Source organism: Colobus angolensis, unplaced genomic scaffold (assembly GCF_000951035.1).
Source record: "Colobus angolensis palliatus isolate OR3802 unplaced genomic scaffold, Cang.pa_1.0 Scaffold282, whole genome shotgun sequence".
Lineage (NCBI taxonomy): Eukaryota > Metazoa > Chordata > Mammalia > Primates > Cercopithecidae > Colobus > Colobus angolensis.
Window position 1 is genome coordinate 2,304,597 of NW_012116066.1, and position 26,782 is coordinate 2,331,378.

At 35.7% G+C, this 26,782-nt stretch overlaps 1 protein-coding gene across 8 annotated transcripts in view; it reads left to right on the forward strand.

The window, feature by feature from the left end:
* The window catches only part of KLHL13 (kelch-like family member 13), a 220,059-nt gene extending 204,005 nt beyond the window's left edge, over positions 1 to 16,054 (forward strand). For all 8 annotated transcript variants that reach the window (XM_011948707.1, XM_011948706.1, XM_011948709.1 and 5 more), the window contains 3 exons: positions 3,802 to 4,597; positions 11,945 to 12,058; positions 14,487 to 16,054. In XM_011948707.1, the coding sequence (XP_011804097.1) occupies positions 3,802 to 4,597; positions 11,945 to 12,058; positions 14,487 to 14,974 (1,398 nt within the window). In that variant the 3' untranslated portion in view covers positions 14,975 to 16,054. The remainder of the gene's footprint in view (positions 1 to 3,801; positions 4,598 to 11,944; positions 12,059 to 14,486) is intronic.
* The last annotated feature ends 10,728 nt before the right edge of the window (positions 16,055 to 26,782 follow it).

Consider the following 26,782-nt stretch of genomic DNA (forward strand, 5'->3'; position numbering starts at 1 on the left):
GGCACTCACTAGTGAGATGACCCCAGTACCTCAGTTGAAAATGCAGAAATCACCAGTCTTCTGTGTCCTTCGCGCTGGGAGTTGGAGACTGGAGCTGTTCCTATTCGGCCATCTTGCTCCGCCCCTCCTAATTTTTGTATTTTTAGTAGAGATGGGTTTCACCATGTTGGCCAGGATGGTCTTGATCTCCTGACCTCATGATCCACCTGCCAAGGCGTCTCAAAGTGCTGGGATTACAGGCGTGAGCCACCGCGCCCAGCCTTGTTGTTCTTTTTAAATGCCAATGTGTTATTTGGATTAACTTCTGTTATAACTCTATTTTCAAGTGTACCTTCTTTGGAATTGTGGCCGGGTTTTCAGATGAAATAAAAGATGAACTCAGATGAAATTTCTACTTAGACATTTTTTAAGTAAGCTTTAAACTTCATATTTTATATTTTCAATGTGCATTCTATTATATATATAAATTGCATTATAAATCCAATTATCCATTTATGGATATCCAGTTATCCATTTATCCTTTTATGTATCCAATGGATACACAAATACATGTATCCATTTAAAAATACTATCTAGGCTTAATGTTTGGAGATCTTCTAGCTGAGTCACTTGTAAGAATCATGGTGGAGAAGTAGATTAAAATGAACCATAATAGAATATTATGTATTTCTCTGAAAGTTGTTTACTATAATTCCATCAGTTTTGGTCTATTTATATTGTTAATTATTACTGTAGGCTGTAGGCTTTGCTTCTTTAATTTCTATATTCTATGATTAATTTTTAAGCTTTGATTACATATACTTGTTAAGAATTAATTTCTTATTACATATTTTTCTTGTCTGTGTCTCATTTTGAAATTAATAAGGTTCTAGTAATTTGCTACATTAATTCAACAGGTATCCTATTTTTAATTGCATCTATCATCGTATCTTTACCTTTTATATTTTTGATATTTGTAGTATTTAGCCTTTGTTGCATACTCACAGTATGGTAGCTGTTGTACATGAGCTATAGAAAATACTTAGTCTTGGGTACTCCATAAATATATATACCAACTATGTGCCTACAAAAATTAAAAATGGAAAGAAATAAAAAAAGAAAATACTTAGTTCTTCTATCAAGAAGATAACAGTTTGGAAGGTTATGGAATACCATTCTCTGGTGATTTTAAAGAAAAAAGTAGGCAGCTATTTGTATTGGCTTGATGGTCTGTCAAAGTCTTTTCTAGTCTTGTGTGTCTGTATATATGAATGTATTGATATACAGAAGGTATTTTCCAAATGCCGGTAAATAAAATGTAAGTTTCTTTCACCTGTTATTCTAGCAATCATTTTCTCACTGGATAAATTTGAAGAGGGAAAAGGTGGAGGAATTAAATACCTTGATCTCATTTCTAAATTATACAGTTTGGCTTTTAATCTTTAATCTTGCTCTATGTTACATGCTATAAATTACACAGTTTGGCTTTTAATATTTAATTTTGCTCTATTTTACATGCTATAAATTTAGATTTCAGATTGGTGACTAACAACTGGTAGTATCATTTTGCTGGCTTAAAGTACCCATTCTTTGTTGTTTTTTAGTAATCATATCAATAATGATGAGAATTTGCATATTTGGGAATTTTATCTGTGTTGTCATCAGCTTTTGCATAACTGTACTAATAAACGTCTTCAAAAGTTTAAATCACCTTCACTCTGGGGAAGAGATAATTCTTACTTGTCTTGGGAAGTGAATTCATGGCTTCAAATTCCTTCCACTCAGGGTGAATTGGGAAAACAGGTATTGACTGTAACTCCATTTACATAACTTAAATTTTTGAACCACCAACCTGCAGCTCCTCAAATTGGATTAAAATGGACTTTTTATTAACCACATTAGAAATCCAGGGTATTTATACAGTGCTATGCTGTCTATTTCTAGAGACTCATAATTTGTTAATTTATTTTTCTATTTTTTTATGTTGCAGTTATGTTTTAGGTATTCTTAAAATATATGGCTACTAAGTAAAATAAGCAGTTAAACATTTTTGTAAAGCAAATCAGCTACTTAAAAGAGCACAAATTCTTTTTGAGTAATAAATGAGTGATAGACTGGATGAAGAAAATGTGGCACATATACACCATGGAATACTATGCAGCCATAAAAAAAGGATGAGTTCATATCCTTTGCAGGGACATGGATGAAGCTGGAAGCCATCATTCTCAGCAAACTAACACGGGAAAAGAAAACCAAACACCTCATGTTCTCACTCATAAGTGGGAGATGAACAATGAGGACACATGGGCACGGCGGTGGCGGGGGGAACATTACACACTAGAGTCTGTCAGAGGCTGGGAGGCTAGAGGAGGGATAGCATTAGGAGAAATACCTAATGTAGATGATGGGTTTATGGGGGCAGCAAACCATCATGGTATGTGTAATACCTATGTAACAAACCTGAACGTTCTGCACATATATCCCATAAGTTAAAGTCTAATTTAAAAAATCTATGAAAATAGCAATGTGTGTGTATGTTAACCTTAGAGATTTCAGTGATATTATATCCTAACTAGGCTGTCATTTTATGTGGAGGAGTAATGTTTATAGCTTTAGTTAAGTTTTTAAAGAAATGTCAACAGAAGGATTATTTGATTTTCTCTTAACCATCTGCCAAATCTGTTAACAATACAGTTATGAGATTAACAATACATTGATAAAGTTTGTGTGACATTGAGGACACATAACCTGACAAAATTTTATAAACAACTAAACATTTAAGTCTTTTGCCTGTGATTTGTGTCTGTTTGTATATATACACACTGACATTTTTTATGGTAGGCTTGTTTTTGTGGTTTGTTCTTTGTATTATATTTGCTAATATTATTTTTTCTATTTTTCCTTTGACCAGTCAGTTATTAGAGCATTGAAAAGAGGTTCTACTGAGGAAAGGCCTCTCTGTCACTTCTCTTCTTTGTTAGCTTTTCACTTTATGGTATATTTTGCTCTATGGTGGGGAAATGGTTCTGGGCTCATGTTGATGCCAGAGAGAAACAGAATGTGCTGTGAAAGTAAGAGTGGCTAAGGAAAGCTATGTTGCCCAGATGGAAGCAGTCATCACAGATACCAAAATCTCATTTACAGGACAGATTTGATGTAGATATGCCCCTCTGCCCTTAAGAAAGACATTTCCTTGCTTATATTTCCAGATAAATAATGTTGAAAATTAATTTACCCTAGGAATAATTATCTTATTAAATTATTTTCATTATGAGTAATAACTTTGAAGGAACCAAAATGAATGATAGTAATGAGTGATGCCTATTTACATGAATGGGAAATCTAGGGATTGGGTATTAGAGCTTTTCTGTTCGTGGATCTGCTAGCTATGTGGCATTTTTAAGAATAATGACGAAGAAGTGGATTGACATGAATCATAATAGAATAACCTTCTATTTTCCCATGTTTCCATCTGGCAGGAATTCTATCAGTATTTTTGGGGTGGGGGTGGAATACATTTTTGAGGAGACAAGAGTAATTAATTTGGCCATATTTCAGTTATAACATTGTTTCTTAGAGTAACTTCTAACTTACTGACTTTGATCATTTTCTTTTAGTCAGCCTTCTACCGGATTAAGTAAAGGTGGTTTGCAGATTATCTGTATGTAGATCATTGATACATTTAGATAAGAATCCTTATTTGCATCTAAATGAACATTAAAAACATAATTTACTCTTATTCTAGAACAGGTATTTGTGGTATCAAGATGTGATTGCCATGAAAGTAGTCATGTTTTAATTTTTTTTTAATTGGCTTAATAGGTCACTTTAGACAATTGTGTTGAAGTTGGACGGATTGCCAACACCTACAATCTAACCGAAGTGGATAAATATGTTAACAGTTTCGTCTTGAAGAATTTTCCTGCATTGCTGAGCACGGGGGAGTTCTTGAAACTCCCTTTTGAGCGTCTTGCCTTTGTGCTTTCCAGTAATAGCCTTAAGCACTGTACTGAACTTGAGCTCTTTAAGGCTACCTGTCGTTGGCTTCGCCTGGAAGAGCCTCGGATGGACTTTGCTGCAAAATTAATGAAGAACATACGATTTCCACTGATGACACCACAGGAGCTCATTAATTACGTGCAAACAGTGGATTTCATGAGAACTGACAATACTTGTGTGAATTTGCTTTTGGAAGCCAGCAATTACCAAATGATGCCATATATGCAGCCAGTTATGCAGTCAGACAGAACTGCCATTAGATCTGACACCACTCACTTGGTTACACTAGGAGGAGTGCTGAGGCAGCAGCTCGTTGTCAGTAAGGAATTGCGCATGTATGATGAAAAGGCCCATGAGTGGAAATCATTAGCCCCCATGGATGCCCCAAGGTACCAGCATGGCATTGCCGTCATTGGAAATTTTCTCTATGTCGTTGGTGGACAGAGTAATTATGATACAAAAGGGAAGACGGCAGTTGATACAGTCTTCAGATTTGATCCTCGATACAATAAATGGATGCAAGTTGCATCTTTAAATGAAAAGCGTACCTTCTTCCACCTAAGTGCCCTCAAAGGATATCTGTATGCAGTTGGTGGGCGAAATGCAGCAGGTGAACTGCGTAAGTGTGCATTTATATTAAGCATAGAGACAAATTTCTTCACTCAGAAAATCTTATCAAATCATAAAATAAGCAGTCCTGTAAAGTCAGATAAAAATGTAGCTAGCTAGGGTTTCATTTAAAAACTATTTTTCTGAGAAAATATTGGAGACCATCTTTATGCCTTATCTGGGCATATATCGTTGGTGAGGGAACAAATTGTATCTTACAAATACATCAGTATATTATAGAATATTTTACTTGTGCAGCATATGTGGTCTTCATCTTGAAGGTTCATCTAAAAACTATACTTAGCTCATTTAAATTATAATAAGGTCTTGGATAGAAGTTTGGCATGTTTTCTCATTTTCTGTTTTTAAAAGGCCACATGATATTTTGCTGAACAGGTTACAATCCTTCATTACAGAAAACTTTCATTGTTTCTTCTTTTACAAAATTTGTTACCTATTAGAGGTCACATAGATAATTTTCTTTATAGATTAAATGTACAAAGTCCAACATTATACGAAGTTTATTCACTGTGAATATTATGATCTCTGACTGTTTGTTTTAAAAATAATTCTCTTGACATAATATCAGATAGTTTTCTTTACCATAAGCCCATCTGGCAAGCTTTATTTGATGGTCACTTTTTTGTCTTCCCAGTATAAAATTGGCCATAAACATACTTTGATATAGAATACTTTGGCTATATAAATTAACCCAAAAAGGTATAATTTTATTATTTCAGATAAAATTGGGATAGTATAATTTTTCCAAAAATAAAGGCAGGAAGTCCACATTTTATGTTGTGACATATATTTGTCATTGCCATTATTGTTTGGCCTTCTTTTCAATTCTTTTATTCTGTATTATAAATAGAGTCTGTCACAGGGAGGGGAACATCAGAGACCAGGGCCTGTTGGGGAGTGGGGGGCTAGGGGAGGGATAGCATTAGGAGAAATACCTAACATAACTAACGGGTTGATGGGTACAGCAAACCACCATGGCACGTGTATACCTATGTAACAAAACAGCACGTTCTGCACATGTACCCCAGAACTTAAAGTACAATAAAATAAATAAGTCAATAAATAAAATACAAAAATACAAAAAAAGACAAAAAGAAAGAAAAAGAAAGAAAGAAAGAAAGAAAGAAAGAAAGAAAGAAAGAAAGAAAGAAAGAACCAGCCAGGTGTTGCTCATGCCTGTAGTCCTAGCTGTTAAGGAGGCTGAAGCAGGATTGCTTGAACCCAATAATAAATAAATAAATAAATAAATAAATAAATAAATAAATAAAGTCCTTGTAGTTGATCAATTCCAGGCTCCATAGAGCTGGGATAGTTCAAAATATTGAGATTGGCTCTGGATAAGTTCAGAGTAGTTCTCAGAATCTTTATTTTTCAATATTCTAAGAAAAAAAGATAGTTTAATGTATTTGAGACTAAGCTATTTATCAGAGAAAAGATTAACTGTTCTCAGCTCTTATACTTTCCTGTTTATAAAACCCTTTCTTGTTAGTGACATGGTCTTTTTCCTGATCTTTTCTTCCCAAAGTTTTTTCCTTTGTTGTTACAATGATATTTTTTTCTAAGACCAGACTTTCTAGGTTGTTGGACTGTGTTGCATGATCATGAACTGCATAGGTGTTCCAATATATTTTAATAATTGGACTTTTAAAAGCAGTCAAGCCATAAGTGTCCTTAGTGTACAACTGCCCTTTAGGCCTCCTCAGTCAACCCACACCCATTATTTTCACATTATTATACTATTTTAAATTTGTGGTATCTGGAAATATCTAGAAGGTGCAAGTAGTGACTTGGTTGTTTCTTAGAAAATCCCTGTGTAAGATAATCTTTTCTTAAATATTTTCTTCACAAATAATAGGTCATTAACCTGGGCAGTCTTCTTTTCTCAGAGGAAATAGCTCCGTTTTTCAAAGTCGGCCCTTGCTTGTTGATATTATCACTCCTGTTAATATGCAGCTACTTAGTTTTCAATATATAGTTCCTAACACTAATTAAAAGCCATATTCTTCTGGGAGTTTATAATCTTCAGGCCGAGGAGAGTCATTACATAAAACCAAGATGCTAGAGACTTTTTTTTTTTAACCTATCCCAACCCTCTTTCAGTTGCTCCTGTGGTATACCCATCTAGGAACTAGAAATAGACCACCCTGTTGGGCAAATGGCTCATACACAGGAATCCTTACTCCTGACTTTCAGAAACCACCCCTCCATCTCTGATTTAAAACAGTCTTTTGTGTTTCATTTAGAAAGGGAAAAGAAGGGAATCATGCTTTTCTTAGGGTATTCTAAATTCATATTTAGGCTTTAACAATAAAATTTCTAAAGCTTAACCTAAGGATGATGACTTAAAAAATTTCCCCTCTAATGGTATATATAGGTTCATTTTAATCTTATTTCATAAACTGCATTTAACAAATGCACATGTCATTATAATACAGGCACAAACCATCTATTCCAAGAATTCTAATTCTAGTTATCATCCAATTATTTGATATTTTATTCCATTTAAAATGATCTATAGATTACAAATCTATAAAGATCTTATAGATTTGTAATCTATAAGTAGCTAAACTTTTGTAGAAAATGATTGTGTCCCTTAAAATCAGCATACCCATCAAACGCATTCTGTACTTAACATTTTATTATACAATACATTGGAAGTTTAAAAGATATTTTGTGATTGACTTAGTAAGTGCACTCAAATTTAGAGTCTTGATTTCAGGAGACAAAAGGTCAAAGAGAGTCATCAGATAAAGCCAAGAAGCAAGAGGTTTCATTTGTTTCTGATCCACTCCACCCCCTTTGAGTTCTTTCTATGTTATACTCAAATAGAAGCAAGAAGTAGATTGTCTTGTCATGTCGCATTCTATATTACTGAGGTAACCAAACTTGATGAAACCTGCCTTGATTACTATTGCTCCCAAAGAATAATATTAATGAAATTTCCTGTATTTTATCTATTGATCGTGTTTCTCTTTATATAAATAAAAAGTGAATTTGTATTAGTTGGCTTTTCCAGTTTTCTTGGGCCCATTGTTTTTGCAGAATAGCAGATTTTGATTCTAAAGAAACTCGCCTATATTTCTGAATGTTCCTTCCAGAAACTGAGTTTTTAACATTTCCCTTACCCTACAAGTGCTTTTTAAAAATAGAATTCCCCCTTCAATGCACACATTAACGTCTATTATAATAAATTAACATTCTCATTGTGACTGATTAAGTTGACATGTTCATATGCCTTTGTAAATAGAAGGAGGTGATGGGAATGGGTAGCAGGAAAAGGGGATTGATGGGAAAGTCATTTAACAATTTAACAGGTTGATTAGTACCAATGTATCACTTCATACACACAGTAACCATTGCCTGTATATAATTATAAAAAGAAAAATTTAATGGGTACAAAAATAGTTAGAATGAATTAATAAGGCCTAGTATTTGATAGCACAGCAGGGTGACTATAGTCAATAATAATTTAATTGTATGTTTTACAATAAGTATGAGTATATGTAATTGTGTTATTTGTAACACAGAGGATAAATGCTTGAGAGGATGGATACTCCATCTTTTATGATGTGATTATTATACATTGCATGCCTGTATCAAAACATCTCATGTACCCCATAAAAATATACACTTACTATGTACCCACAGAAATTAAAAATTAAAAAAAGAAAACAGTGGAAACATTTGCAAGACAGTTTAGATCACTTTAATGTATTTGGTCTTTTAAAATCTTTTCGTGGGGTACTTGGACCAAAGGAAACCTAAGCCCATTGTTCATGAAAAAAAGACTGTGTGTGTGTGTGTGTGTGTATGCACTAGCACACGTCTGCTCACCTGGTTTCATGCTGAAATATAATTCCTTCAAAATGCTGCTTTCCTTTGACACTGGTTACAAAGAGAAACTAGGGGAAGCTTAGAGTAGCTGTCACTTAAGTGTAAAAGAAGTCAGTTATTTCTGGTATCTTTCAAAATTGTGTCATATAAAAAAATCAGTCTTCCATTGAGGTTTTCTATATTGAAGAAGAATATGACAGCTCCAATATCTTTCACTTCAGTTAAATATTAATAAGTTAAGATTTCAAATAATGAAGTAACTTACAGAAAGCATGTTAGATGTTTTTCAAATAAATGCACAATAAAACTACTAAATTTTATTAAATGCCTCTATACCCCCCAAAGGATTTTGGGGGTTTCTTGGTCACTCACCAGCGTTCTGTTTCTAGAGTCCATCTCCCCTCTAAGGGAGCCATCATTGTTCAAATGATTTTCTTTAGGCTAATCTCTTTCCTAATCTTAAAGAACAAATAAATTCCACATCATCTTTTAGGACCGATTCTGGATTTCTATGGAATTATCTCGGAAAATAAGAACTCCTGATATATGTGAGATAACCAACCTAAGTGTAATTCTTAAATTGGAGGGATTCTTTAATGTAAACACTAGGCCACCAGACTACTGAAGTTAATTCTCTAGATTAGGGGCCAGCAAACTTCTGTAAAGGGCCAGAAAGGGTCTATTTCCAGCTTTGTGGGCCATTCAATCTCTGTCACAAGTAATCAACTCTGCTGTTGTAGTGTAAAAGCAATAATCCATAAACAAATGAGTGAGGCTGTGCTCCAATAAAGCTTTATTTGTAAACCTGAAATTTGAATTTTATAGAATTTTCATTAGTTAAAAAATAGTCTTGATTCTTTTTCAATGTGTAAAAAATATAAAATCATTAATATTTTTATCTTGTGGGCCCTACAAAACAGGAAGTAGACTGGATTTGGCCTATGGACTGAGGTTTGCTGCCACCTGCTCTAGATTTTTCCAGTTGCCTCTTTACCATTTCCAAGTCTTATAGACTATGATTGAAGCACTGCTTTGTGGCTCCAACTCTTTGCCTTGCATCATCCCTTGCTCCCTCTTCCCATCAGAGTTGTTGGTACTAACCTATATCTGAGTGTCTTGTAAATATGGAAAATGGAAATAAGAGCATGTGTATCTACTTTTTAATTAGATGCATTTTATTTTAAAATAAAATACTATTGATTTTACTGATAACAATAGCAATTCTGCATGGAGAATTGCATGACAATAAAAGTTGACAATAAAAATTAAACGCCTGGAACAGTTAAAGGAGATAGATTTTTAGCTGGAAAAAAGTTCAAGAATGATGGACTATTATATAGTAATTTTGTTATTGGTGGTTAATAGCTATCTTGCACTGAGGGGCTCCTGTGTGAGAAAGTATAAATGGATTCTTATAACCACTATCAGGGGAAGATGCAATTAAGTCACTGACAGAGGAATTATCCTTCTACATTGGAAAATATTAATAATAATAAAAAGTGAATAACTATTCAAATTCTAACCCCACTATAGAAAGAATAAGAAGAAACTAAAGGAAATCACATTGGAACAGTTTGAATTAAACATAAGAAAGGAAAGTTACAATCCAAAAATTTCAAAGTTTAAGTCAGAGTCCTACATTAAGAAAAGTGTAAAGCTATAGTGAATCCTGCCTTTGGCTTCAAGTAGATGGAGAAGATGATATCTGGAAGTCTTTTTAGACACCATTTCTGATAGGATGTATGGTTTAATTACTTCTAAAACCTTCCCATTAATGGCTTTGCTAATACCAAGTACTAATCAATGCACTAGGTTTTCTGTTATGTGGTGAGAGAGAGAGAGAGAGAAATTTTATATATATAGAGAGAAATTATATATGTATAGAGAGGGAGATTATATATAGAGAAATTATATATATAATATATATAGAAATTATATATATATTATATATATATCTATATATAGAGAGAGATGTGGCAGTTTAACTTGTTATTAATTTTAGAAATAGGGTTTAAAAGAAATAGAATTGGCAAGGATCCGGGCCTAAAGCAATGAACAAAGCCAACAAAGCAGTAGGTAAAAGTGAGAATAGTAAAAGCCTTTGAAATAAGACTGAAAATTCAAAGCTAAAGTAAGTGGAAAAGGAAGTCAGTAGAGAGATACAAGAAGTGGCATAATATAGGTGTGGTTGGAGGAGAAAAGCATACTTTGCATAGTGAATTTGATGATGAAATGAATTTATTGAATAGAGCGGAAAAGTAGTCTCTCTCTCTCTCGCTCTCTGCGTGCGTGTGTGTGTGTGTGTATGTGTGTTTTTCCTGTCACCATGTTATTTTTTTTCAAGTAGAGAATCTCATTCAAAGGTTGATTCATCAGGACTGCATTTGGTTGCAAGTAGCTAAACCTAATTCCAGTGGTTTGATCAAATTGTCCTACTCAATAAACTGCTTACCTGTCACTGCCCAGAACTATATCATATGGTTGACCAAAGCTTCAAGGGAACCTGCTAAATTCAATTTTGTTTTTAGCTTGGTGCAGTTCTTCCCTAAGCAGTGTTGTGGTTCTGTTAGTTTAAAAAAGTGGGGTTGGGGGACGCAAGAAATTGAATTAGCAGTTGGCAGTGTATGCAATAAATAATACGAACTTTTCGAGTCAATCTAGACCTCATGCTTTTGATGAGTTCTCTTAATAGCTTTTCTGCCTTTTAAAAAGTGATTACATTTTCCATCTTTCTTGGTGACATTGTTCTGTTCTTGAGGTTATAACAGACTGATTGAAAGATACTTAAGTGAGTTGAGATCATTTCTCCAAAATACATATGTTAAAAGATGATACATATATTACTGAGAGGAAGTATTCTTAATAAAGACCTTTGTATTATGCCGCCAACCATCTTCAGGTTAAGAGTAGTACTGGATGCGATGATAGTGGGTATATACAAACTATCAGCTTTAAAGTATAAATGTAGAGAAATTATCATCAGTGTCCATTTTGTAGTCTGTATATGAACTAAAACAGTGGGCTTCAGAACATAAACCAAGAAGTATGTATACTTTCATTCTCAATGTAAAAGTTTGCTTCTTATGTATTAACGTTTGTTTCTATCAACATGGGGACCCAGAATTGAGGAGTTTTTCATTCCTTTTGATTTTTTTCATGCTTTCTTCCTATGTTTTTAGAGCAAAGAAAATGGAGAAATGTCAAATTATAAATATGTAAACAGATTACAGAATAAATCTTAGTGATTTCTGCAATGACAGAAATTTGTTAGATTCTTACACTATCTAGTCTAATGTAACATGTACTAATAGTTTATATTATTAATATAGTCTCAACAATTAACTATAAGAGCTCCCCCCAAAGTCTTTCATATATCTGTCATATCTATAATAGATATGTTTAAAGTGTTTGGATACTATTACTGTTCCACTTAAGAGAAAAATAATTAATCGCTAAATTTGAAGCTAAAAATCATTTTATTTCTTTTTTGTTTTTTAAACAGCTACAGTAGAATGTTACAATCCAAGAACAAATGAATGGACCTATGTTGCCAAAATGAGTGAGCCCCACTATGGCCATGCTGGAACTGTGTATGGAGGAGTGATGTATATTTCAGGTAAACAAGTATTATGTTAACACAATATAATATATAAGCTTTTAACTATATGGTTATATTTCCATATAGTGGTAGTAATAATAATAATTCAGGCATCAGGAGTTTGAGACCAGGCGGGCCAACATGGTGAAACCCTGTCTCTATTAAAAATACAAAAATTAACTGGGTGTGGTGGTGCACATCTGTAATCCCAGCTACTTGGGAGGCTGAGGCAGGAGAATCTCTTGAACCTGGAAGACGGAGGTTGCAGTGAGCTGAGATCACGCCACTGTACTCTAGCCTGGGTGAAAGAGCGAGACTCCATCTCAAAAAAAAAATCCAGAAAAATGGATAATCAAAATATAATTTATGTTGATTTTAGAAAGTATTTTTGTGTGTATTTGCATATGAATGCCTTGGGCATTCTGTAGATTTATAAGAGTACTAGTAAACCAATCCTGTTGTAAGGTATAACTTAGAAGAAATTGAAACGCATTCAAATTTTGCTTTCCAGTTCCCATGCTCTGTATTCAAATAAGCACCATTCATAGTTTCTGTAGCAACAGTTAATTCATTTTATTTAAGGTTTAGCTAAACTGTGTGAAGGAGTGTATCATTATATAACATACAAGCTCTCCTATGCATAAAACATGCTTCCAGTATGCGTAATAATACATAATAATATTCATTCTCTCTTTCAGTATAGCCCATAATATGGGTTTCCTTCTTCCTTAGCATTTTAAGAGGATTCTACTATGGTGTCATTGCATAAATATTTCTGTGCTGATTATCTGTATTTTATGCACATGAAGATATATTTTTCTGTTAAAAAATTCTGAAATGGATATAGTTTATTCACAGTGTCCCAGTAGCAACTTTCATTCTCAAATTGTTGGTGTTTAAATCAACCTACTGTCAAATTTCCTTCTTTTTTTTAATGCATTTTCTGCTTTTGTTCTCCTGTGAAATTTAGGAAGAAGTCTCACTTTAATGTAAAGACCACCTCTGGTACTGACATTTAACTTTGTTAGTCAGGTTATTATCACCTGGCCCTGACACACTCTACATGGGACAATTCTTCCCCATTGAATGAAGGCCTACCAGTGCCAGGCCAGCAGCTACATTACTAGAGACCAAAGGTGTAAAGGTGATATTTGTGGCCTGATTGTCTGACCACTGCCTTATGAAATCTGTAATCAATAAGAATCAATGAAAGGCCTGTAGCATATGATTGGCAGGTTTCTGGTGTTAAACTCATGAGCAACTACAGAATGTCTTATATTGGAAGAACCATACAGGTAATAAATATGCTCCCATTAATCAGTGATTTATACCATCTCTCTATTTTATGTGGGCAGCTGCTGTACCATTATAATGAGAGCTCCAACTCCTCTGAGAAAAATGACACCTGAATTGTTTTAGTGGTGCTTTGGCATAACTGGCGTGTATTGCAGAAATGACCTTCCCAATTGAGAGTGGTTAGAAAGTATGGCTGATTTTCAAAACAATGAACACTGTTTTGCTTTCTGGGAATTATGTAAAGCACAGAGAAAATATTTTTAAAAAGCAGAAGAAAACAGTGACAGTGATTGCCATCTGGCCACTTGACAGTAAAGCTTTGAATAATTTGACTGAAAATTAGCTTACTTCTCTCCCTTGTCTACAGAAGGTATAGTTTGATACTTTCATTGTAGAGACTGATTTATATGTGATCTAAGAGTACACTTTGTAGATGATACAGACTCAATAAGATTAACAACAAATTGCTGCATGTATAAAATTCCATGTATGTTCAGCATTCTAATTCTTTAGATTTTTAAACATGCATTCTGATAACAGATGACATTATCCATCCTCGCTCTGCCCACAGAAAACTCTATAAACATAAACAGTTCTGAATATTCTTATAAGCTTGTACACCTGTGCAAGACTTTCAACTTTTTCAAGGCATTTTGAGAAATATCTCACTTCAGAGTCACAATCCTGATGCAATAACTGGAGTAGATATTGTTTTGTGGCAAGTGAGGAAATGGGCGCCTGGAATTTAATGTACTCTAGCCCAGTGCTCAGCACCTGGAGGATACCCACTAAAAGGCAGTAAGGAGTGAATGATGCTTTGTAGTTGGAATTTACTACAGATCCAACTCTATCAGTGACCAAAATATATTTTCCTTCAGCAAAGTCTTTTAAAAATACCATGGATCTCCATTTGAGAAAGTCATTGCAATAATGTGATTGTTTTGTTCTTTAAGAAGACGAAAATGCTATTTTCTTTATTTTTGATCCAAAGAATGTATTTATAGAGGGAAGACAGTCCTAAGAACAGTATTGATAAGCTATATGTCATAATATGTGGCTAAAAGTTAATTATCTCTGACAGAGCTCCTTTAATTATTTTTGCATTTCTATAACAATCTATTTACTTCATACCTATTGTTTTATTCTTTAGGAGGAATTACTCATGATACTTTCCAAAAGGAGCTCATGTGCTTTGACCCTGATACTGACAAATGGATCCAGAAGGCGCCAATGACCACGGTCAGAGGTCTGCATTGCATGTGTACAGTGGGAGAAAGGCTCTATGTCATTGGTGGCAATCACTTCAGAGGAACAAGTGATTATGATGATGTCCTAAGCTGTGAATACTATTCACCTATCCTTGACCAGTGGACCCCAATTGCTGCCATGTTAAGAGGGCAGAGTGATGTTGGGGTCGCTGTCTTTGAAAATAAAATCTATGTGGTTGGGGGGTATTCTTGGAATAATCGTTGTATGGTAGAGATAGTGCAGAAATATGATCCAGATAAAGATGAATGGCATAAGGTTTTTGATCTCCCAGAATCCCTTGGCGGCATTCGTGCTTGCACACTCACAGTTTTTCCACCAGAAGAAACCACACCATCACCTTCTAGAGAGTCCCCTCTTTCTGCACCTTAAGATCATCTCTACAACTAAGATGCTGTAGTTCTATCTTTGCAATGTGTCATAAATTCTCTTCTTTTTCCCCCTTAAGTAGTATATATGTTAGGATTAGCATCCGGTAATTGATTCAGATATTGGAAAAAAGACAACATTGATGTTATTTGTGCTGTTTGTTTGGCCTAGAATGTTTATAAAGTGGTAACACTACCATTCTGGAAATGTATCCCATAGAAGCTGATGTTTAACATATGAAAAAAAAAGTATCGTCTATAAAATGTTTCTTCAGTACTTTTTAAATGCTGTGTATTGGGTGTAAGGTATTTGTCATCTTACATTAGTAAACCCAATAAGCCAAGTTGAAGGTGGATTATAGTAAATGTACAACTGTGCTCACTAGGCTTCAAAGTAAAAAGTTTTCCTTTCATCTTTGACTGTAAGATGTCAAAGGGAGGCAGCCTGCTTGAACAGGAAACAATACACAAAAGGTTGCCAACTCGCATGAGCTACCTCCCTCTTTTCATAAAGTATTTTTGACATATCTGTCAACCCACTTGACTGTGTGGGTGCATTGGGAACACAAAGTTTCTAGACACACAGGAGAAATAGTTTAAATTCACTAATATTAATTTAAAAAGCAGCATGAACCCTCTACTTATAAACAAGGGTTTGGTGTTTTTAAAGTGTGTATACATACATACACACACATATGTCAAATTTTTTGTAAATTGAGTGGCACATCAAATAAATGTGAAATTAAAAAGAATTCTTCCAAAAAGCAGCTTCTATTAAAATGGGAATTCAGTATGCACATACTGAATGCATATATGTAGAACCATACAGAATTTAGGTGGATAAGGGCTAGAAATTTTGAGCAACAAAATTTGTCACTTGACCAGATTTTATCTTCAAAAACTGTATTCTACTCCTTCTCCTTTGCTGTTGAGGTAACTTGCATATTATACGTATTCTGTATACTCAGTTCATAAGGTTATTTAGCACAAATTGTAGCAGCTTCACCTGGAGAGCTGCTTTTGCTCAATAAATTCAACTTCCATGTTTTATCTTTTTTTGTTCAATAAAAAACATTTAATGTCATTTTGGTCTGAGACATCCCATTATTGTCTGATTTGACTTCCTTTGATTAAATATCTATATTTTTGGCATGGCAAAATGTGATCAGAATTTACAGCTCTGAGCAGCTTGGATGAGTGAATATTTATGCCTTTTTATTCAAGGAAAAAAAGAATTTGACAAAGTCTAATCTTATTCATCAAAACTCATTGCTGGTGGTGTTTGGGGAATTAGATTATGGAAGATGCTAACTGGCTTTTCATCACCACAGAACTGCCAGCCATGTCTAAACCAAAAGAGCAATTACAATTCTGAGTTTAGTCTCCCTGATCTTCAAGAGGATCCATCTTGCCTGATGAGAAGGGATTGTGTAAAATTATCTTAGAGATTTATCTTGACCTAGGATCCCAAAGGAAAAAATGTTTTTGTGAAAGAGTATTTGAGAATTATATTAGCATCATATTGTGATCTTCTCTACTTTATCTGCAGATGATCAGATTAAATCTGAGCCAAAAATTTAGGGCTATGAAAATACAACTAGTGAGTCTCCAAATTTCTTTACCATTGGGCAATTAACAGTGCAGATGTCACTGCCTCTATCTTGAGTTAAATAATTAAGTAAACAATTTTCTCAGTAGCAGTACATTTGAATATTAGGAAAGCTTGGTATGAATTTGAAAATCCCTCTTGAGCGTTATTGTTCTTAAGTCAGAGCAGCTGGTCAATGGTATCAGTTATCTGTTTATAGGCAGAGTGGATTCAGCCATTTGCACATAGTTAACACCTGTCTAAAAATGGAGGCATTATATGGTTTGGCTGTGTCCCCATCCAAATCTCATCTTGAATTGTAGCTCCCATAGGGACCCAGTGGGAGGTAATTGAATCATGGGGAGGGGTTTCTCCCACGCTGTTCTCGTGATAGTGAAAATGTCTCATGAGATCTGATGGTTTTATAAAGGGCAGTTCCTCTGCACACGCTCTCTTGCCTGCCACCACATAAGACGTGGCTTTGCTCCTCCTTCACCTTCTGCCGTGATTGTGAGACCTCCCCAGCCATGTGGACCTGTGAGTCCATTGAACCTCTTTTTTCTTTATAAACTACCCAGTCTCAGATATTTCTTCATAGCCGTGGGAAAATGGACTAATACAAGGAGTATATAAGACAGATTGATAATTCAGAAACAATGGTCAGGCATGGGGGCATGCCTGATCAAGTGGCTCTTCTCCAAGCAGCAAAAATTCTTTCCATCTTGTGGCCTCCCCCTTTTAGGTTCTCAGAGTCCTCTCCATTCAGTCAGAAGAAGAAAAATTGACGGTTGCAGGTGGGAGGGCTATAGTGGTCAGGCTTGAAAGAAGCATACATTACCTCTACCCACATCACCTGTCCCCACATTCTAGTGGCCAGAAGTCAGTTCTGTGGTTACATATTAACAAAAGAAACTAGAAAATATCAGACAGCTGTGTGCCCAGAAAGACGAAGAAATGGGGCTGATGATCTTCTAGCAGTCTGCCACAGGGAGTAACACAAAACGTACATATCCACTTCTGTTTGACAACGTAGCTTTTCTGCATCTATGTTATTTAGAATATAATGTATTTCACACTTTACTGTAGTTGCTATTACTAAACAATTCTAACACCTGGAAAATTATTACACATTTTGCTTTACAGTGAATTAACTATTTGTCTTTATGAAAAAATACCTGCCAGTTATTAGTTGGCTTTATAAGCATTTCTCACATTTGCTCTTCTTAAGTTCTTAGCCTACTTGAAAGAGGAGTTATAGAATTCACTAAATCCCAAAAGGTTTGTGATTTTCCTTCTTTGTCAAGATTACTGGAATATGAAAAATGAAGAAAGAATTTGCCTATTTCTATAATTTTTAGAAAATTCATCTGATAATCAGTATTTGCCCTGAAAAGTGAAATTATGACCTGAAACTCTTTCCTTTCTAAAATTACTTTAGAGACTAAAATATACATACATACATAAATACATACATATGTAATATTTCTTTGGGAGTTGCTAAAATAATTCTGTATTAGCCTACGACAGGGTGCACCACAGGGAAATTAAGTACTGTCTTATTTAATTAGTTCCACCATGTGACCTTTTATTTTCTCATTTCAAGGGCCTTTGCATGTTTTCCTCCCACAAGAATAGTAAGCAAACATTCTTGTGTGGAAAGTTGGCTGTGCCTCTAATTTTATTCTTAGCTCCTATGCCTAAACCACAGGTTTAGTCCTTTGCACATCAAATAGCTTTGTGAGTAGACAGGAAGAAAAGTAAATGCAAAGCAAGTTCTTAGAGATTAAGGGAATTTTATTTTAAATTGGTCAAATAATTTGGTGTTTAAAACCTCTGGTATTTATAAAAATGCAAAACATAGAAAAATTGAAAAGTATAAGAAGAAAAAAGTCATCCATCATCTTCCACATATCAAGATAACTACTGCCAATTATGAGTATATTGTTTATATACAATTATTTAAAAATCAGCATGATTTTTGTATATACTATATAAAGTATGTTCTGATACATCAATACATCATTTTCTGGTATAAAATACATTCTAATACACCAATGCATTAACGTCTGATACAAAATACATCAATGCAATATTTAGGATGCAATTTTGTAATGTGTAGTAAGTGAAGTTGAACAATTAGGTAATGTGTTGGGCATTTGTCAGTTTAAAAATTACTGAATATTGACATGATCAAATCAGATGTTTGCATAATTAAGCAATAGTGATGCCAGACAAAACATTTATTTCATCAATGAACCTAATTTGCATAATTCATATCTCATAGTGGATATTTCATCTCTATTTACATTTAGTGTTCCTAATCATGTATTATCAAGTATTATCAAAGCTTTGTCAAATGTATCTTTACCTTGTATGTGTTATTTGGCAATGAGATTAAGATTAACAAAGATTGAATTAAAAAAGTGAGACTAAAGGCCATATATTTATTGAAAGAAAAAAGGAGGGGATATTACAACAGGGCTTGACAAACTTTCTGTAAAGAGCCAGTAAATATTTTAATCTTTGTGGGCCATATGGTCTTCATCACAACTACTCAACTCTGCTGTTGCAGTGTGAAGGCTGATGCAGACAATATGTAAATGAATGAGTGTGAATGTGTTTCAATAAAACTTAATTTATAGACACTGAAATTTGAATTTCATATAATTTTCATGTATTACAAAATATTCTTCTTTTGACTTATTTCAACCATTTAAAAATGTGAAGACCATTCTTAGCTCATGAGCCATACCAGACTTGGTCCACAGACTGTAGTTTGCTGACCCCTGCATTACAAAAGCATATTTCATTACCATTCTTTTATTCTTTCAACACAAATTTATTGTGATCCTATTTCGTATCAGTCAGTGAAAAGTCCTAAGGCTACACAGATGAATAAAACAATTCCTGCTGTCATGAGCTCAATCTAATTGGGGAGATAGATACTTACACTATATTGTGCTTGAGGCTATGATGGGCGTAAAGAAGCAACATCTGAGCAGAGTCATAGAAATAGGTCTTTGTAAAATGAGTGGAAGACTATAAAGAAATGAGGACCTGCCCTAATAAAATACAGTTTCTGTGGCCACAAATGTGGAAATGAGAGAGTACTCATAGGGAAAGGGTAACCTCTCTTTGAAATCCTAGCACCTATCCTCTGAGGTACAACTTCCTGTTGCAAATCTCTCATTAATTCCAACTACCAACCTGCTGGTTCTGTGCTAGATAGAGTCATATACAACTTGTCCTTCAAAATACTCTGTAACTCAGCAAAAATCAGGGTGGAATATTTCATAAGGTTTCTCTAAATCCTTAGTGTACTGGATGCCTTTTACTACAAGAAGCAGAAAACCCCAACTTTTAACAATAAGGAAATGTGTTTTCTCACAAATCTTCAATGCCTTTATGGAGGTAAAAGAAGACTCAGGCATGGTATAATTAGCTAAATGTCCTCAAACACCTAGGGTTTTTCTTTTTCTTCACATTCCGTTTACAACAGCTTTGCAAACACTGTGTTGCCAGTATCATCTCTGGTTAAGACCCAGAGAGAGAAAACCTCTTCCCAACCATGAAATTTAAATCCTTCTTTTCAGTCTGATGGAGTCAACTTAGGAGATATGACTGCCCCTGGCCCAGTTGCTAGGGGAATTTCATGCATGGATTGCCTTAGACTAATTATCTTATATGAAATCATTATGGAATTAACCATAATACCCTTCTCAGTCAGGAAGAACAAAGGGAAAACACATAGGGAAACGAAATTTAGCTAATTGGATTTACTTTGTTCAGTTTGTCTGTAATCAGCTTGGGCTTTTTCTAGATTAGTGTTTTTCAAAGTCTGGTCATAACTTATTAGTACAAAAATTCTCAAAATGTGGTCTAGGCACACTGGTGTCCCTGAGACCATTTCAGAGGGTTCACAAGGTCAAAATCATTTTCATCACAATAGTAAGATATCATTTGCCTGTTTCACTCTCATTTCCCCACAAATGTGCAGTGGAGTTTTCCAGAGGCTAAAGAATGCATAATGATATAGTTGATCAGTCAGGTAATAGAATATGAGTTTATACATGCTTATATTTAAAAATATTCTCATATTTCATTTTGAAATGCAGGAAACATCAGTAGATATAATCCACATTGACAAAACCTCTTCCGTGTCCTCAAAAAATTTAAGAGTGTAAAAGAGTACTGAGACCAGAAAGATTGAGAACAGCTGGTACAGCTGGTGTTAGTTCTAAAATTGATTTAGCAACATTTTTTACAGAAATGGAATAAAACATAGAGTGTACTATATACATCATAATTTTAAGTTTTTTGTGAATTTTTATTTTGGTTATATATGTGTGTATATATACATATTACATATTTATGTATACATATATACTTATACACATATACCCATGTAGGTATATATAATAAAAATGTTCACAAAACAATACACATACAGACACACACACGGTTGCAATGTAAATAATGTAAATATTTCTTAATGTGGGGCCTGATCGAAAATGGTTGAAAACACTGTTCACTAGCTGCTGACCATACTCTGTATAACAAAAGCCTTCCTTCCACCACCACCGAGGAGCACACTCAGCTTTCTAGATTGCTCAAAGTCCTGACACCAAAGAGCAAGATGCAGAGAGATACATTACTTAAAGTCTGATTTCTCAGTTCTCATGTCTTAAAACTTACTCATTTCCTTGGTAATTAAAACCAAAACCCAGAGGAAGACAATTACCTATAGGTTCCCTCCTGATCTTAGAGGAATTTGCATGATAGCTACATTAGAGGAGAATACATAACACCAAATATACCATAAATGGTACACAATCTTAGTAGCAGGCTTTTAAATTCCTCATATAAATCTCTTAATGAAGGCATTTCCCAAAAGGAACAGTAGTTCTAGTAGACATTAGTGAACATAGAATGAAAAGAGGCCCCGACTGTAAGCCACAGAAACTAAACTCCAATCAGCTTACACTAAAAGGAAAAACATAGTAGACCAGTAGTGGGACATCTCTCAAACTCTTAGGAAGACCAGAACTAAAGCTAGGATACAGTAAAAACTGGAGAAAGAAACAAATGCTGATAGTACTCTGTGACTCTGCTTCCTCTGAGGGTGAGATTCATTGCCTCCTCCTGCAGAGCAGCTTCCTTGACATGGTACTGACTGTGATTGGGAGCTCCCAAAACTTCCAGCTTTCCCCACCATAAAGAAAATGTCACCCACTCCACATCATCAGTTAAAGACTCCTTGGTAATCACAGTCATTGACCAGGTTTAGCTCAAATACCTTTGGATCAATAAGCAAGGGCTCTGCCAAAGGGCCTGAGTGCTGATATGAATGCTGGTGACTCAATCCCTACAAAAGATACTTTTCCATGAACAAGGAAGTTATTTGTGCCAAGCAGTCCCCCAAATTGATGTCTACAACAAAGCTAGGTCAAGGTACAGTTACCCTCCTGATGTCCAAAGGGAAATGTATGTGTTTGCCAGTCAGGAGGCCAGATATTTCTAAAAAGTTGACAGAGTCCATGAAGAGAGCTGATCTCTACTCAAGAGTCAGTGAGTACCATACCATTTTCTACTTTCCACCTCACCAAAGTTTGGGCATGCATTCAGGCTTTCCAGTGTTCAAAAAGCCATCATTATGGCCAAGTATGGGAGGCAACCAGGGAGGGAGAATTTGCACTGTTGCATCTCATAATGGATTGCCTTCACTGTATGCTATCTTGGTTTAGGTAGAAAAAACAAGTGCAAAATGACAAAATATGGCATAATCTGAACTAACATTTCAAAGCATTTGTTTTAGACTACTTAAAAAGGAAGCCACCAAGCTCTTAGTTAAACAAAACAAATATGTGATGAAGTTGCTGTAGCAAATCTTAGTAACAAGGCTCAGTCTGGAATAGCTGGGAATGTGGCAGCAGGGCACCCAAACACATTTAGCATGTTCTAGCCTTAAAAATTTATATTCATGCTCTATGGCAGGAAGGAAGAAGCAGAGGCATAGTGCTGCAAAAAGAAAAAAAAAAAAAAAAGGCTTGTGCCCTCCATCAGAGAGAAAATCCCCTGCTCTAGAGCTGTTTCTGTGGGACAAATCAGAGTGAGTGGAGGTCAAGATACTCAGACACAGGAGCAGGTGCCTGAAGTCTGCAAGAAGTCATAAAGTTGGGATATCTGTGACCTTCCTTATCATATTTTGTGTCTCCTCTCTGGTCCTTTATTAGAAGATTGCCTGTATTAAACCTAATTGACTTTTGATACCCTCATTTTAGTGAGATGATAAGATACAATCCTGCTGGAAGAATTAAGAAGGTTGCAAGGAAGGTGTGGATACATTTGGAAGGCTTCTGAATGCCTGCATATAGGTCATAAGTCTCCACTAGTTTGGGGACCAGAATAAAATGTTAGGGACAACTGATAGAGATACAAAAGGTTTCCAAGGACATGGCAATACCTAGAGGTGTGGTAGTGGGGGGCAGTCAGCAAAACTGATCCTGTGAAGAGGGTAGAGGAGGTCATAGATAGAGATCTGTTCTTCAGGTTTTTCAAGTCAGTGAGTTGGCAAGAAGAGTTGACTTATGCATACACGCCCATTTTCTGCCTTCTCCCTCATGCTAAGTGTTCAGGTCAATATGAGTCTTAGATATTCCATGTAGGCCTGGATGAGTTTAGGAAGGACATAGTCAGAGTCATGGGGGAGCCAGGGAAGGGAGACATTTTACTACTGTGCCCTCCTACCCATTTCACAAAACCATTGTGCCTCTTATGCCAGGATGAGGCATAATAGCAAAATGACCAGAGACAGAAGATGGGCACCATAATATTTCAAACTTGATTGTGCAAGGAAGCCCATAACTTGAGAGCTTTTTACAAGGAATAAAGACTTTATTTTTCATTTCATTTTTAATATTAAAAATTTCAAATGTACTGATAAGTAGAGAGAATGGTGTAATGAACAGGTGCATACTCATTTACATGTAACAATTGTAAACATTTTTTCATATTTGCTTAATCTAATTTTTGTTAAAGTATTTTAAAGTAAATAATTAACATTATGACCTTTCTCCCCTAAATATTTTGGTATGTATATTTACAACTGAAAGAATTCTCCTTCTTTTTTTTTTTTTTTTTCTTTGAGGCGGAGTCTCGCTCTGTCGCCCGGACTGGAGTGCAGTGGCCAGATCTCAGCTCACTGCAAGCTCCGCCTCCTGGGTTTACGCCATTCTCCTGCCTCAGCCTCCCAAGTAGCTGGGACTACAGGCGCCCGCCACCTCGCCTGGCTAGTTTTTTTTGTATTTTTAGTGGAGACGGGGTTTCACCGTGTTAGCCAGGATGGTCTCGATCTCCTGACCTCGTGATCCACCCGTCTCGGCCTCCCAAAATGCTGGGATTACAGGCTTGAGCCACCGCGCCCAGCCGGAATTCTCCTTCTTAAAACAAACACCATTATCCTGCCTAATAAAATTCATAATTTTGATCACAGTACACATTTAAATATGCACTAAATATTAACATTTCCCAGTTATTCCCCAACTATCTCATACAAGCCTTTGTTCAAGCCAGAAAAGAAGAGGGCTTTGTGGCCCAAGAGGACAATTTTAGAATATTCGCTAGTACAAAAGTAAGAAAGGTAGGCACCATCTATGTATGATGTCTCAGCCAAGTCTCTGAACATGCTGGTCCTGTGGTGGAAGGAGGGCTTGTTGTAGCTCAAGGGCTCAAAAGGCTAATGATCACCACCAGTGAAAAATTTTCTAACAATAGAAATTTTCATCAGGGATTCAGGAGGGTGATTTTTTTCAGAGCTGTCAAAAGCAGAGCCAGAAACCTGGGAAGTATGCCTGGGAAATCTACGGCATTGAACACAAGTGAGCTTTTATATTTATTATGGTAAGCTAAACTAATGTAACAAATACACCCAAAATGAAAATGGCTCAAATAAAATGTGTTTACTTCTTACTCATAGAAGAGTTAAGCACTGTGTTCCAGGTCTAAGAGTAGCTGTGTTCCGTGCAGTCACTCAGGAACTGTCTTTTATCTATGGCTTCCCAAACAGCCATTATCATCTCCAAGCCACTGAGCAAGAACAGGGGAGGATGGATCAGTTGAAGAGCAGGTGGGAAGATTTGTTGGCCAGAACTGGATGTAGTGCACATTTATTCTCACACTACTTTCAAGGAGAGTAGGAAATATAGGCTAAGGTTGAACTCTGAAGAAAGGGAAAAATTGTGGTAAAGCACTAGCAGATCCAGCCATAGTGAGTTTCACCTTTGATTTAAGATACAGGCTGTTTCCAAGAAACTGGCAGAATATCATATAGGGTCTGTGAGTAAAAGATCTCATCGAGTATATGAGATCTTAAAGTTAGAGAGAGGACAAGAATAGACTGCTTTTGCACATATCAGTGAGGGAACCCCATTGGCTATGACTTCAGACTGTGAGGTCAGGGTAGGAGGTGTAAAAAATTTCATAACTTTTACCTTTGCCATTAATTCGTGAGTGAGTTCCTGAAGTACGGTCATGCATTGCTGAATGATGGAGATACATTCTAAGAAATATGTCATTAGGTGATTTCATAGTTGTGTGAATATCATAGTGTACTTATACAAACCTAAATGGTATAGCCTACTACACACCTAGGTTATATGCATCTGCCTAGTTGCACCTAGGTTAGAAACCTGTACAGCATGTTACTGTACTGAATATTATGGACAATAGTAACACAATGGTAAGTATTTCTGTATACATACATAGAGTAGGTATGGTAAAAATATGGTATTATTATCCTGTGGGACCACCATCATATATGCAGTTCATTGTTGATCAAAACATTATGTGGCGCTTGACTGCATATGAGCACAGTGCTAGGGTATCAGAAAGTCAGGGAACTGTAAGCTATGCTTATTCAGCAGAATGGGCTGAATGTAATTCAGCCTCATGTCAAGTGAAGAATCAGGAGCAAAATACAGGAAGAAACTGAGTCATGACCTCTGAGGTATGGTTTGATTCTTTTTTTTTTGTAAGAGAAAAAATGTAAAACTCATAGCTATGCGCAAGGAATGGTAAAGAGAAATTTGTTATAAATTATTGAAGCAGGGCATAGACCCGGTGTACCATAGTCTCAAACAGGAGGATTTTGATCACTATTGCAGGAGCCTTTTCATATCCATTCTCCAAGATTGGACAAAAAAACACAGGAAAATATTCAAGAGATGAGCCAGGTGAATCGCTTCTGTGGAATGCTTGGGGCTCTGTGACATAATTGTGTTTCCTGACTGCTTTCTGTGTTCCCCTACTTTTTGGGATTCTTCATATTTAAGCTCAATCATTTATTTATACTCAGTGGTATGCAGGCAAACATTTTAACAATCTGGGGAAAAGAAAGGGAGGTGCCCCATTTATATCATTTGTGGTATAAATATTTCCACCCTGGTTGATTTTAAGCTACCATATACCATTCCTGAAAGTGGAGTTGGGAATAGATGTAAATGATAATTTCTCCTGAGGCAGTGTAAATCAGCTCCAGGGCACAATTCCATCCAGAGAGAACAGGGAAGACATATTTTGTCAGGAGTCCTTGGGACATGGCTAGAATACATGACTGTGTACATTTCCTACATCTGTTGGCTGCTCTTTTTGTTTTCTACTCTTTGATGGTTTCCCATTTTAATCTCCATCAGTTACTCACCTCTTCATGTGAGTTATCAGGACTGGTTCTTTTTCATGAGGATATCTGGCAGTAACCTTAGGGGGGGATATATAGAAATATCAAGAGTCTCTGGAATTTGAAAGAATGTGCACTCATCCATCAGGAAGGCACTACCAATTTTGCTTCCAATGCAAAAATTATGTGTTGTCATAGGTTATAAAAACAGATTTCAATGAGTTAGCAGGGCATATAAATGGAAGAACTGATCCCTTTGTAGAGAGTGGGTTATGAAGAGTGAACTATCCCTTAGAAGTCTGAAGGTAGTGAGGAAGCAGGAAAAATTGCCTCACAAACACATTGATCAAGGAGCCTCTACATCTTGCTATCTTCCTCTTCACTGTGAAGCAGATAGCAGCCTCAAAGGCATAGACTGAGTCTTACACATACCACTCATGTTTTTGAATATCTGTGAGGGTGGCCACAATGAGACTTGGGCACCCATTCATATGGGGAATCCCGGTCATACTACTCGTGCTGCTTCATAGTCAGGGAGGGGCTGTCTTGTG